Source organism: Moschus berezovskii, chromosome 9, assembly GCF_049115385.1.
Source record: "Moschus berezovskii isolate FMDL1 chromosome 9, NW_MosBer_1.0, whole genome shotgun sequence".
Lineage (NCBI taxonomy): Eukaryota > Metazoa > Chordata > Mammalia > Artiodactyla > Moschidae > Moschus > Moschus berezovskii.
The window spans coordinates 49,682,089-49,694,368 of NC_142468.1; the positions used below are offsets into that span (position 1 = coordinate 49,682,089).

Genomic DNA, 12,280 nt, shown 5'->3' on the forward strand with positions numbered 1-12,280 from the left:
AACTCTATGGACTGTAGCCCGCCAGGCTCCTCTGTCCAAGGGATTTTCCAGGTAAGAATCCTGGAGTGGGTCATTATGTCCTCCTTCAGGGGATCTTCCTAACCCAGGGATTGAACCCATGTCTCTCATGCCTCCTGTATTGGCAGGTGGGTTCTTTACCACTAGCGCCACCTGGGAAGCCCCCATACAACTTTATCTCTTACTTTAATTGACAAAAATCAAAGGCATCACAATACTCCCAACATCCTGGTATTTATCAGAGTCCATCCTACCCCTAAATTCAATGATTCAGGTATTTCACCCAATCGTCCTTGTCCAGTGTCCTCCCACCTTCTCTGGAACCTTGTATCATCTATTTTGACTTAGGTTTTTCTAGTCAAATAAATGTCATTAAGCTCCTCCACTCCCTGACTTTCCTTCATGCTTCCAGCAAAGCAAACTAGACTTTCTTCCTGTCTCAGTCAAAGTTCCCAAGTGAAAAATCTGTGATAATAATGACACAAATAACAACTAACACATATGCAGCAATTACTCTGTGTCAGGCACTGTTATAAGTGGTTTATATATATATTAACTTTTCGAATCCTTATAACAACTTATGAGGCTGGTATGATTATTTCTTAAACAGAGTCAACTTTAAGTTGACTTTAAAAGTCAACTCATCGCAGATGACACAGTTAGGAAGCAGAACAGTGGGGACTGAAACTCAAGCAGCTGGCTCCAGAGACCCTGTTCATAACCACGACAGCCTGCAACCTCCTGTCCTTCATTTCCCCAACTGCCAATGGTCTTCCACCTCTTTCTTTCAGACCCATTCCATGAAAAGTCACCAATTTTGCTAAAACAACTGACACTTTCTAGTCACTTATTTTGCTGGCTCTCTAGATGTTTGATATTACTGCCCATTTTCTCCTTGAAACTCATCTCATTTAGCTTTCATGACACAAGACCCTTCTGGTTCTCCCTTTTGTTTTCTCTACATATTTCCTTAAAAATCTCAGTTTTAACAACTGTATACTCACAAATATAAATATAAAACATAATGCAAATATAAATATATATTCCTGATCTCACAACCCAGCTAGACACTTCCACCTGGATAGTTCACAGACAATATCTGTTCAAGAATTTTGCCCATTTTTAACTGGCCATTTTATCATATTATTACTAAGTTATAAGAAGTCTTTATATGCTGTGAATTAAAGGTGCTTGTCAGATACATGTTTTGAAAACATTTTCTCCAATCGGTGGCTTGCCTTTTCCTTTTCTTAACTGTGTCTTTCAAACAACACAGTGGTTCAGACAGTAAAGAATCTGCCTGCAATGCAGGAGACCCAGGTTTGATCCTGGGTTGGGAAGATCCCTGGGAGAAGGAAATGGCTACCCTCTCCAGTATTTTTGCCTGGAGAATCCCATGGAGAGAGGAGCCTGGCGGGCTACAGTCCATAGGGTCGCAAACAGTTGGACAGGACTAAGCAACTATCACTTTCACTTTCAATTGTATCTTTCAAACAACAGAAGTTTTTTATTCTAATGAAGTCTGTTTCAACATTTTTCTTTCAAAATTTTATGGTGCATATTTTTTGAGTCTTATTCAAGAAATCTTTGTGTAACTCAGTAGAGCAAATATTTTCTCCTATGTCTTCTGCTAGAAGTTTATTAATTTTAGCTTTTATTAATTTTCTGTATTATATGTGACAAGGACAGAGCTTCATTTTGTTCCACACCTATAACCAGTTGTTCTAGTATCATGCATTTAAAAGATTATCCTTTCTCTTGAATTACCTTAATGCTTAAAGCAACTGACCACACACATATGTATGCCTGTGTGTGGGGGGAATGTGTGTACTTCTACACTCTTTATTCTAGTCCACTGAACAATAAAGCTATTCTTATGCCAATGCTGCTTTATCTTGATTGTCTGTATAGAAAATCTTGAAATTATGTTGCATAAATTCTCCACCTATGTGGCTTATGTTCTTTTTCAAAATTGTTTTGGCTATTCTGTGTCCTTTGACTTTTCATAACAACATTGGAATCAGTTCATCTGTTTCTCAAAAAAAATACCAGGATTTTTATTAGGATTGAGCCCAATCTATTCAATTTGGAGAGAAATACAACTCTAACAATAATATATCTTCAATCCATGAATATGAAAATTTTATCCATTGATTTAGATCTTCAATTCCCCTTAGTTAGCAATGTTTTATAGTTTTCAGTGTGCAGTACTTGCAAATCTTTTGTTAAAGTTATTCCTTCAAAGTTTTTAATTTTAAATGAATTATAATTTTAAAAATTCATTTTCTAATTGTTAACTGATTGATCAGTTCAGTTCAGTTCATTCGCTCAGTTGTGTCCAGCTCTTTGCGACCCCAGCATACCAGGCTTCCCTGTCCATCACCAACTCCTGGAGCTTGCTCAAACTCATGTCCATCGAGTTGGTGATGCCATCCAACCATCTCATCCTCTGTCGTTCCCTTAGAGGATATAAGAATATGGTTAATTTTTGTACAATGACTTTGTATCTTGTGGCCTTATATTTTAGTTCTAGCAGATTTTTTTTTTAATTCCTTAAGGTTTTCTATGTACATGAACTGATTGCAAATAAAGTTTTTCCTTTTCAGTCTGTATTATTTTTCTTTTCCTAGTCATATTACATGGCTAAGACATCTAGCACAATGTTGAGCTGAATGTGAAAGCAGACAAACTTTCTTATTCATGAGTTTAAGCAGAAAGCATTCAGACTGTCAACACTTGGCATAATGTTAACTACTATCTTTCTCACAGAAGACCGTAATCAGATCTACAACTTCCATCTATCCCTAGTTTGCTAAGAGTTTCCATCATGAATGGGTGCTCAATGATGTCAGATGCTTTTTCTGTTTTTACTGAAATGATCGCTTTTCTTTTTCTAGTAATATGGTATATTATATTGATTAACTTTCAGATGTTAAACTAATTCTGCATCTTATTACTAGTTTGTTGACAGTTTTTATCATAAAAGGATGTTGAATGTTGACAAATGCACTTTCTACACCTACTGAAATGATCATGCATTTTTTTCTTCTGGACTGTATTAATATGACAGTGGTTGACTTAAACAAATTTCATATTGATAAGAAAAATCCCATGTGCTGAAATTCATTTATCAGACATTCAAAACTCCACTTCAATCTTCATATGGTTACTGTTTGTATGGCATATGCATCCCTTCTCTGTCATCTTAGCTGTGTCTTTGTATTTTAAGTGCATCATTTATAGACAGTGTTTAGTTGGGTCTTCTTTTTCAGCCCATTCTGATAACTTCTACCTCATGTTCACCTTAGTTCATTAATGTTTAATGCAACTGTTATAGTTAGATTTAGGTGTATCAAATTATTACTGGTTTTCTATTCTTTCCTTTCTCCTTTCTCTCTCTCTTTTTGATCATGTGTTCTTTTCCTGGCCTTTAAGTAATTTTTTTCCCAAGAATCTCATTTTTAAATATTGATTGTTTTTTAATCTATAATTCTTTACATTAGTTTTCAGCAGTTCATCTAGGTATTGCAATATACACTCTTACTTTTTATTCCACTTACACGTACTATATTACATTCTACTAAAAAGTTCCTAATGCATACCATCCCTGTCCTTTATACAATAATCATTATATGTATTCCATCTATGCTGCTGCTGCTAAGTCACTTCAGTCGTGTCCGAGTCTGTGTGACCCCATAGACGGAAGCCCACCAGGCTCCCCCGTCCCTGGGATTCTCCAGGCAAGAACACTGGAGTGGGTTGCCATTTCCTTCTCCAATGTGTGAAAGTGAAAAGTGAAAGTGAAGTCTCTCAGTCGTGTCCGACCCATAGCGACCCCACGGACTGCAGCCTACCAGGCTCCTCCATCCATGGGATTTTCTAGGCAAGAGTACTGGAGTGGCTTGCCATTGCCTTCTCCGATTCCATCTATAAGATAATAAAAAAACAATAAGCTGTGATATAACCAGGCATGCTTTTTAAAAAATTATGATGAAAAGAGCAAAAAGTCTTTCAGATGTTTCCAGATGTTTACCATTTCTGATGCTCTATATTCCTTTGTAAAGATCTGAGTTTCCATCTGCTATCTATCCTCTTTACCTGGGAGAACTTCCTTTAGCTTTTATTAGAGTGCAGGGCTGCTAATGACAAAGTTTCAAAGCTTTCTTTTATTTGAAAATGTTGTTATTTTGTCATCATACTAAAGAATATTTTCTCTGAATATAGTAGAGAATTCGAGGTTGACAGTTATTCTATTGTCCCATTTTTTAAATCTGGGCTCTGTACTTTCTGGTGAGAAGTCAGTAGTCAATTGAATTATAGGTCCCTTGTATATAATCTGTCATTCTCTGAGTCCTTTGTCAGTCCTTTATACCTGGCTTTTGACAGCATGACTATTATGTGCCTCAGTATGTTCTTCTCAGTACTTATCCTGCTCCATGTTTTTTGATACTATAAACTTGTGTTATCCATCAAACTTGGAAAAAATATGGCCATTATTTCTTAAAACAGAGTTTTGCCTCATTCTCTCTCCTCTATTTCTAGGACTCCAATTACATGTATGTTAGACTGTGTGGTATTATTTAACAAGTCCCTGAAGCTCTCTCTGTGTTCATTTAAATTTTTTTTAATCTGTTTCTCTCTCACCTCCTGGTGAGAAATAATTTCTATTGATCTACCTCTAAGTTTAATTAATTCTTCCTCTTCATCTACATTCTGCTGTTAACTTTATCTAAGAATGTTAATTTAATATACTATATTTTTCAGTTTTAGAATTTTCATTTTTTATGGTTTCAATTTATTCCTGAGATTTCCAATCTTTTGACTTATGTGAGCGTATTTTTTTTCTCTCCTGAGAATGTGTTTCATTTACCTGTTTTTTTTTATAGATTATATAGCTCTGGATTCTATCTTAGACATTATAAATGTTAAGTTATAGAGACTGTGGATGCTGCATTTTCTCTTTGATAAGAATTTGTGTTTTTATTTAATTCTATCATGTAATTAATTATCTTACTTGGACAAGAACCACAAACTCTGTTTCTTGGGCAGCAACCTTGATCTCTGTTTTGATCTTTTGTCTTTAGTTAAGTTGTCTGGAATCTGCTATCATATGTGTGATTCAGGGTCAGCAAGAAATGACAGTAGACATAGTTTGGGAATCTCCTTTCCAGTTCTTTCCATTCCAGAATCCTCACCACTGTATGTTTTCTTCAGATTAAGTCTTCTGATTTCCTAGGCCATGAATATTATAATTTTTCCATGTTCTGATTCCATGTGACCTCAGACTAATTCATAAATTGGAGACTTAACTCAATGCCGAAGAATTGATGCTTTTGAACTGTGGTGCTGGAGAAGACTCTTGAGAGTCCCTTGTACCGTAAGGAGATCCAACCAGTCCATTCTAAGGGAGAGCGATCCTGGGTGTTCACTGGAAGGACTGATGCTAAAGCTGAAACTGCAATACTTTGGCCACCTCATGCAACGAGTTGACTCACTGGAAAAGACTCTGATGCTGGGAAAGGTTGGGGGCGGAAGGAGAAGGGGACGACAGAGAATGAGATGGCTGGATGGCATCACCGACTCTGTGGACATGAGTTTGAGTGAACTCCGGGAGTTGGTGATGGACAGGGAGGCCTGGCGTGCTGTGATTCATGGGGTCGCGGAGAGCCGGACACAACTGAGCAACTGAACTGAACTGAACTGAACTCAGTGCAACTCCCACCTCCAAACAGGGACTCTTCACTAGACTTTCACTAGACTCTTCCTGCTCTGTTCACTCTCCACTGCCTTTAAGTTGCTGCTTTCGGTAGTATGTTCACAGTTTATGGTTGTTAACTGCTCAAAGATTAGTCTGTTAGAATTTTACTAATTCCCAGAAACAGAACTCACTAACGTACCTTCTAACTGCCTTTCTGAGTTATACCTTTACCTAATTTCACATATTCTGCAATTCAGATATCAAGGAATTTGGTAAACCACCAACTGGAAACAACCAACTTCATATAACAGTTTACTAACAATATCACTCAATTTTTCATCTAACCAAAGTTAGAAAAAATTAATCAATTAATACAAAGTTTTAAAATTATATCCAAACTTATACTTACCTAGCTCCCAAGATATCCTTTTTGGCAAGGCCTATTCCAGCTATAACTTTTACCCTCACAATTCGGGAATTCTCCTAAAATACAAAAATTTATATTTTATTTTCATGTAATTTATAACTTACTTAAGACACATATCTTTAAATATATATATACCAAATAAGATAACAGGATATTAAAATTAATTGGAAGAATCTTTTTTCAGGAATTAAAATGACTAAAAGTATATAGAGAAAAATAAAAACAGTATTGTTATTTGTAATGACTGGATTATCTACAAAGAAAACCCAAAGAAGCTAGAGTCAAATTATTATAATGAGCAAAAATTTATCATTGTTGCCAAGAAAATCCAAAACCAAATTCCTGCAACTTATATGGATTCATCATTTTTGCTAGGTACAAGATAACACAAAATTCAGAGTTCATAATCATTTGTATTAATTATTTAGACAGGTAAAATTATTTTTTAAATGTCATTCGATAAACTATTTTTAAATAAAACTATAATGTATTGATATTTTAATGTATGAAACATTAAAATTCTTGGGTATCATAATAGCATGATGAGGTTTTATATAAGAATATCTTATTTTTAAGAAATAAATATTGAAGTATTTAGGGATAAAGTAAGATAAAGTTTGCAACTCACTCTTAAATGGCTCAGCAAATAAAAAGTTGAACATGAGTGAATGTGTATGTATATGGAAGTAAAGGGAATAACCAACTGCTGCCAATTTGTGGATCTGACTGATGGGTAATCAAGTGTTCATTACACTATTGTTTTGTTGTCCCATAGATCTGAAATTTTTAAAAATAAAAAGGAGGGTAAAAATACTATAAAACAGAATGCACATTTAAAAAATTCACAAATAAGAAAAACTGTTAGACACAGAGAAACAAAATTAAGAAAAAATGTCAAGACCTTTATGAATAAACTGTAAATAAAGAAAATAAGGCAAATATAAATAAATGAAGAAATTCACTATATTCATGGAAGTAAATATTTAATATTATTATATGTTTTCTCCAAAGTAAATTACAAATTCAATACAATTCCAACTCCCCTCCTTAAATTATTTCATAGATCTTACCAAATGATTCTAAAATTCATACAGAGGAGTGAGAATGAGTAAAGAAGTAAACAATAATATTTGATCACTATTTTATACTACATATAAAAACAAACTCCAGATACATCTAATTTTAACAATGCAAAAGAAAACTTTAAAAAATTCTTAAGATGTTTTAGAATATTTCTGACACTGAAGAAAGAATTTTTAAAAATACAAACTCTAATCAAAAGTTATTAGATCTGACACTAAAATTATGTATCCTTTGTGTGAAAAGAGATGCCATGAGCAAAATGAAAAAACAACGGGACACACAGGGTAGAAATATCTAAAATATATACCAAGTACAAATTATGATCATCCAGGATATATTATTGTTGTTGTTCGGTTGGTAAGTCCTGTCTGACTCTTTGCAACCCCATGGACTGTAGCCCACCAGGCTCCTTTGTCCATGGGATTTCCCAGGCAAGACTAGTGGAGTGGATTGCCATTTCCTTCTCCAGGAGATTGACCCAGGGATCAAACCTGCGTCTTCTGCATTGCAGGCAGATTCTTTTCCACTGAGCCACAATGGTAGCCCATCTGGAATATATCAAGAACTCCTAAAATCCACAAAGTGATACTTTAACAACTAATATAAGAAATCATACAGAATGGTCAATAAACATGAAAAGATCCTCAGTTTCACCAGTAATAAGAAAGATCTCTAGTGTATGTGCTACCAATACAAACACAAGCGAGAACTCTAATACACCGTTCATGAGAGTAATTTTGAAGAGATATTTGGCAATATCTACTGAAATCTCTAAATCAATAGCCCAGGAATTTCACTATTAGATATAAGCCCTAGATAAACTATCACTGACATACACAAGGCCAACAATTTCACCTTAGCATTTATAAGATCAACAAATGTGAAACAAATGTTGCCTAACAAAGAGGAACCCAACTGGTTCTATTCTAAAATTACTCCATCAGCCAGATGAATGGATAAAAAAGATGTGATACACACACACACACACACCCCCCACACACAATGGAATACTACTCAGCCACAAAAAAGAATGAAATTTTGCCATTTCCAACAACATGGATAGACTTGCAGGGCATTATGCTAAGTGAAGTAAGTTATATAGAGAAAGACAAATATCGTATGATATACTTATATGTGGAATCGAAAAAATACAACAAACCACTGAATATGACAAAAAAGAAGCAGGCTCAGAGGCAGAGAACAAATTAGTGGTTTCCAGTGGGGAGAAGTTGAGAGGGGCAATATAAGGGTGACAGAGTAGCAAACTACTGGGTATAAGATAGGCTCAAGGACATATTGCACATCACAGGGAATGTTGCCAATATTTTGTAATAACTGTAAATAGAAAGTAACCTTTTAAAACTGTATAAAAATTCTAAAACATAATAAAACTATCCCATCAGCAAGTAGTAGGTCATATTCCTTTTTGAGGAGAAATCTGGGTGGGGGATAATATACATATCATAGGCTATTTATTTCAGTCTTTCTCCACTTATAAATACTTAGAACCACCCTCATTCCTGGAAGTTTCACTGAATAAATATGATAACAGGAATATCCTCTAAGCTACAAAACGCAGATGACAAATTCATATAACACAAAAATCCTTGACTAGAGATACTAGATATTTTATAACTTTTCTCCATCACCAAATATTAAATACACAGTCGATCTTACAAGTAAAAAAAGAAATCCTCAAGTATCAGAAAGGCAACTGAAAATCAGAGAGGAAAACATAAACTGAAATTTCTGTTTTCTGTGGGACCTGATTTCCAAAAATCTGAAGAGATTTACAGAACTACCATTTATTCCTAGAAGGTCACTGAATAATTAGGTCAATTAAAATATTCTATTGGCCCTACAACTGAATTCTCCTATACTAGTTGACTGGGAAGTGGCTACTCTATTAAAGTGGAGAAGGCTGACAGCCGAAGAATCGATGCTTTTGAACTGTGGTGTTGGAGAAGACTCTTGAGAGTCCCTTATACTGCAAGGAGATCCAACCAGTCCATTCTAGAGGAGATCAATCCTGGATGTTCATTGGAGGGACTGATGCTAAAGCTGAAACTGCAATACTTTGGCCACCTCATGCGACGAGTTGACTCACTGGAAAAGACTCTGATGCTGGGAAAGGTTGGGGGCGGGAGGAGAAGGGGACGACGGAGAATGAGATGGCTGGATGGCATCACCGACTCTGTGGACATGAGTTTGAGTGAACTCCGGGAGTTGGTGATGGACAGGGAGGCCTGGCGTGCTGTGATTCATGGGGTCGCGGAGAGTCGGACACGACTGAGCGACTGAACTGAACTGAACTGAACTGAACTCTATTCAGTAATTAAGTATGTACTAATTCCCAAGACTGATTCTAAAAATCAGGTATCTTTTCCGGGATGACTTAATAAATACAAATTATTTCAAGCGGTAAAGTATAATCAAAGGTGCCCTCAGAAAATAATGTTATTTGATAATCTTATCTTTTCTAAGTGCAGACAACTGTTTGTGATTTGTACATGATCTTAATTGAGAGACGAAATTATCATTCCCTTCTAAAAAAAGCTAATCCATATTTGTTACTGTTATTCCATCTCCTGACTTAAAAATCATCCACATTAGCCTCTACTGAAACTATCCCCCAGAAGTCTCCTGAAGAAATGTAGCAAGCATTAAATCAAAACAATTCCAAGGGGTAATAACTTTACAGTCACAGACACATTTAACTTTTAAACTTTATCCTTGCATTTACCACCACAAAAATGAGAGCTACTTACTTCAGATGCTGTGGTTAAATGATGTAAAGCTACATTGATTTACGAGTCATTCAGGAAACTAAATAAGAAATACCATTTATTTTCATATTTCCATTCATATAATTCCATTTTATAAGTTTATGCTAAAAAATTGTCCCCACTGCTCTCTTTGATCACATCCATCACCAGAGATCACACCCACTTTATCTTTGAAAATGAATGAGAAGGCCATATATGTTGCAACTAGAGACCAAACTCTTCAGTAATTTTAGAATCGTGACATTAAAAGTATTATTAACAGAATTCTAGATAGGACACGACTGAAGCGACTTAGCAGCAGCAGCAGCAGCAGATAGTACTCAAATGAGTAAAAAAGAGACAAAAAAAAAAGAAACATCTTTTCCTTAATCAAAACAGAGTCTTTATCCTCAAGCACACCAGGGCTCTTCACTAAAGCTGGACTTTCCCCCTCTTTCACTCATAAGAGAGATTTACTGATTTTTGAAAATGAAAAGGTTGCAAATTGCAGGCAAAGATGTGTGGCTTTTTTTCAAGGACAGGGGAAACAAACTGGTAATGTGTTATCAATGCAGGCAGCTTCAGTAATTAAAAGCAGCTTTCCAAAGGCTGAGATTTTCTCTACAATTCATGAAAACAGTGATTAATTATGCTTTAATCTTCTGTCAACCTCCCCCACCAAATAAATAAAAACCAGGAACAGGAAATCCAGAGCTTTAAGTCTTTCCATCTCTCAAAGGTCTTGGGAGAATTTTTGTTAACCTCTTCATCCTTCTCCCCTCCTTTCGTTGCCCACTCCCACCAGTCTACTTTTTAAAAAAGTATGTCCTGTGTTTACTTATCTCTGAGTTTTTATAGAAGCTGGAGTCTCTCTGCCTGGGAGATTCCTCCCCATCCTCTACCCCTTCATTGTTAAAGTCCTATATCATCTGAGCAGATTCTTTAGAGACCATTAAAAATGGAATTATTAATATTATTTAATGACAGAAAATAATTATAATGTTAATTGGAATAATCAAGTTGCCAAATGGTGACAACTCCATAAAATCATAAATTCAGATGGATAAAGTAAATAAGCAACAATGAAAATAGCTACCATAATAATGAAATACAGGTTTTAAAATTTAAACCATTTGGTATAAATTTAAATTTTTTTTCTTAAAAAAACTCCTGTCCTTTCTTTAAAGACCAAATGATATCTTTTCTAAAACCCTTGATATGAATTTTCCTTCTCTTTCTTAGAGGCTCAATTACTTAGGATCTATCACATACCATCTTTTATCTGAAGCAATTAACTATGTGTCTTTCTTGATTATTAAAATTGTGAAATTTTGAAGACCAAGAAACTCATCTTTGTTTTCTTTGCATCCTCCATAGAACCCAGCAGATTACTTGGCAAACAGTAGGGGATGATGAATTCTTGATTAACAACAAACCTTTCTGAAGTAGCTGAAAGTAGGAATAAGGTACCAAATTAAAAGCAAGGGAAAGTCTGCACAAACAGTGAGCTCCCAGCCCCTTCACTTCTTGGGCCCAGAAGACTGGAAGACTTCTCTGGGATTGGGGGTATACAGTGCATGTGAGAATCCCACCACTATGGGGTCGGTTTCAGTTCAGTTCAGTTCAGTCACTCAGTCGTGTCCGACTCTTTATTGATAGGGTTCAGATAACCCATAATGATAGGTTCAGATAACCCTATTGTGAAATGCTTCAGTGAATAGTAACTGCCCACTCATACAAAGGATGGGACTAAATCAGGAAAGAGGAAGACAAGAGGTGAAAAAAAACAGTGATCCAACACAGAAAAGAGATCAACAGAGTTGTCACAATGCTGATAAACGGATTCCTGCAGACAATAATGATACAACAGGTGTAGAGTGCAAGCCATTCAGATGGAATGCAACATAGCAAGAAGCTGTCTCTAACAAGAATGCAGAAAAGGGAATGGACAGCATTCATTACCTATGTGTGTATGTATAAACACACTGAGTAGTTGTAAAGCTTTCAGGCAGCTTGCAATTTAATTTGTGATGTTGTTTAGTTGCTCAATTATGTTTGACTCTTTTGAGATCTCATGGACAGTAGCCCACCAGGCTCCTCTGTCCATGGAACTTCCCAGGTAAGAATACTGGAATGGGTTGCCATTTCCCCCTCTAAAGGGGATCTTCCCGATCCAGGGATTGAACCCAATGCAGAAGACATCTTCTGCACTGGCAGGTGGATTCTTTACTACTGAATTGCCAGGATTCCCTTAATATGTGACAGTTGTACAGAAAATGAAAGCAAACA

At 35.8% G+C, this 12,280-nt stretch overlaps 1 protein-coding gene across 1 annotated transcript in view; it reads right to left on the reverse strand.

Moving 5' to 3' along the window:
- The window catches only part of NEDD4 (NEDD4 E3 ubiquitin protein ligase), a 152,474-nt gene that overhangs the window by 126,798 nt on the left and 13,396 nt on the right, over positions 1-12,280 (reverse strand). The window contains exon 2 of the mRNA XM_055435588.2: positions 6,126-6,199. Within this exon, the coding sequence (XP_055291563.1) occupies positions 6,126-6,199 (74 nt within the window). The remainder of the gene's footprint in view (positions 1-6,125; positions 6,200-12,280) is intronic.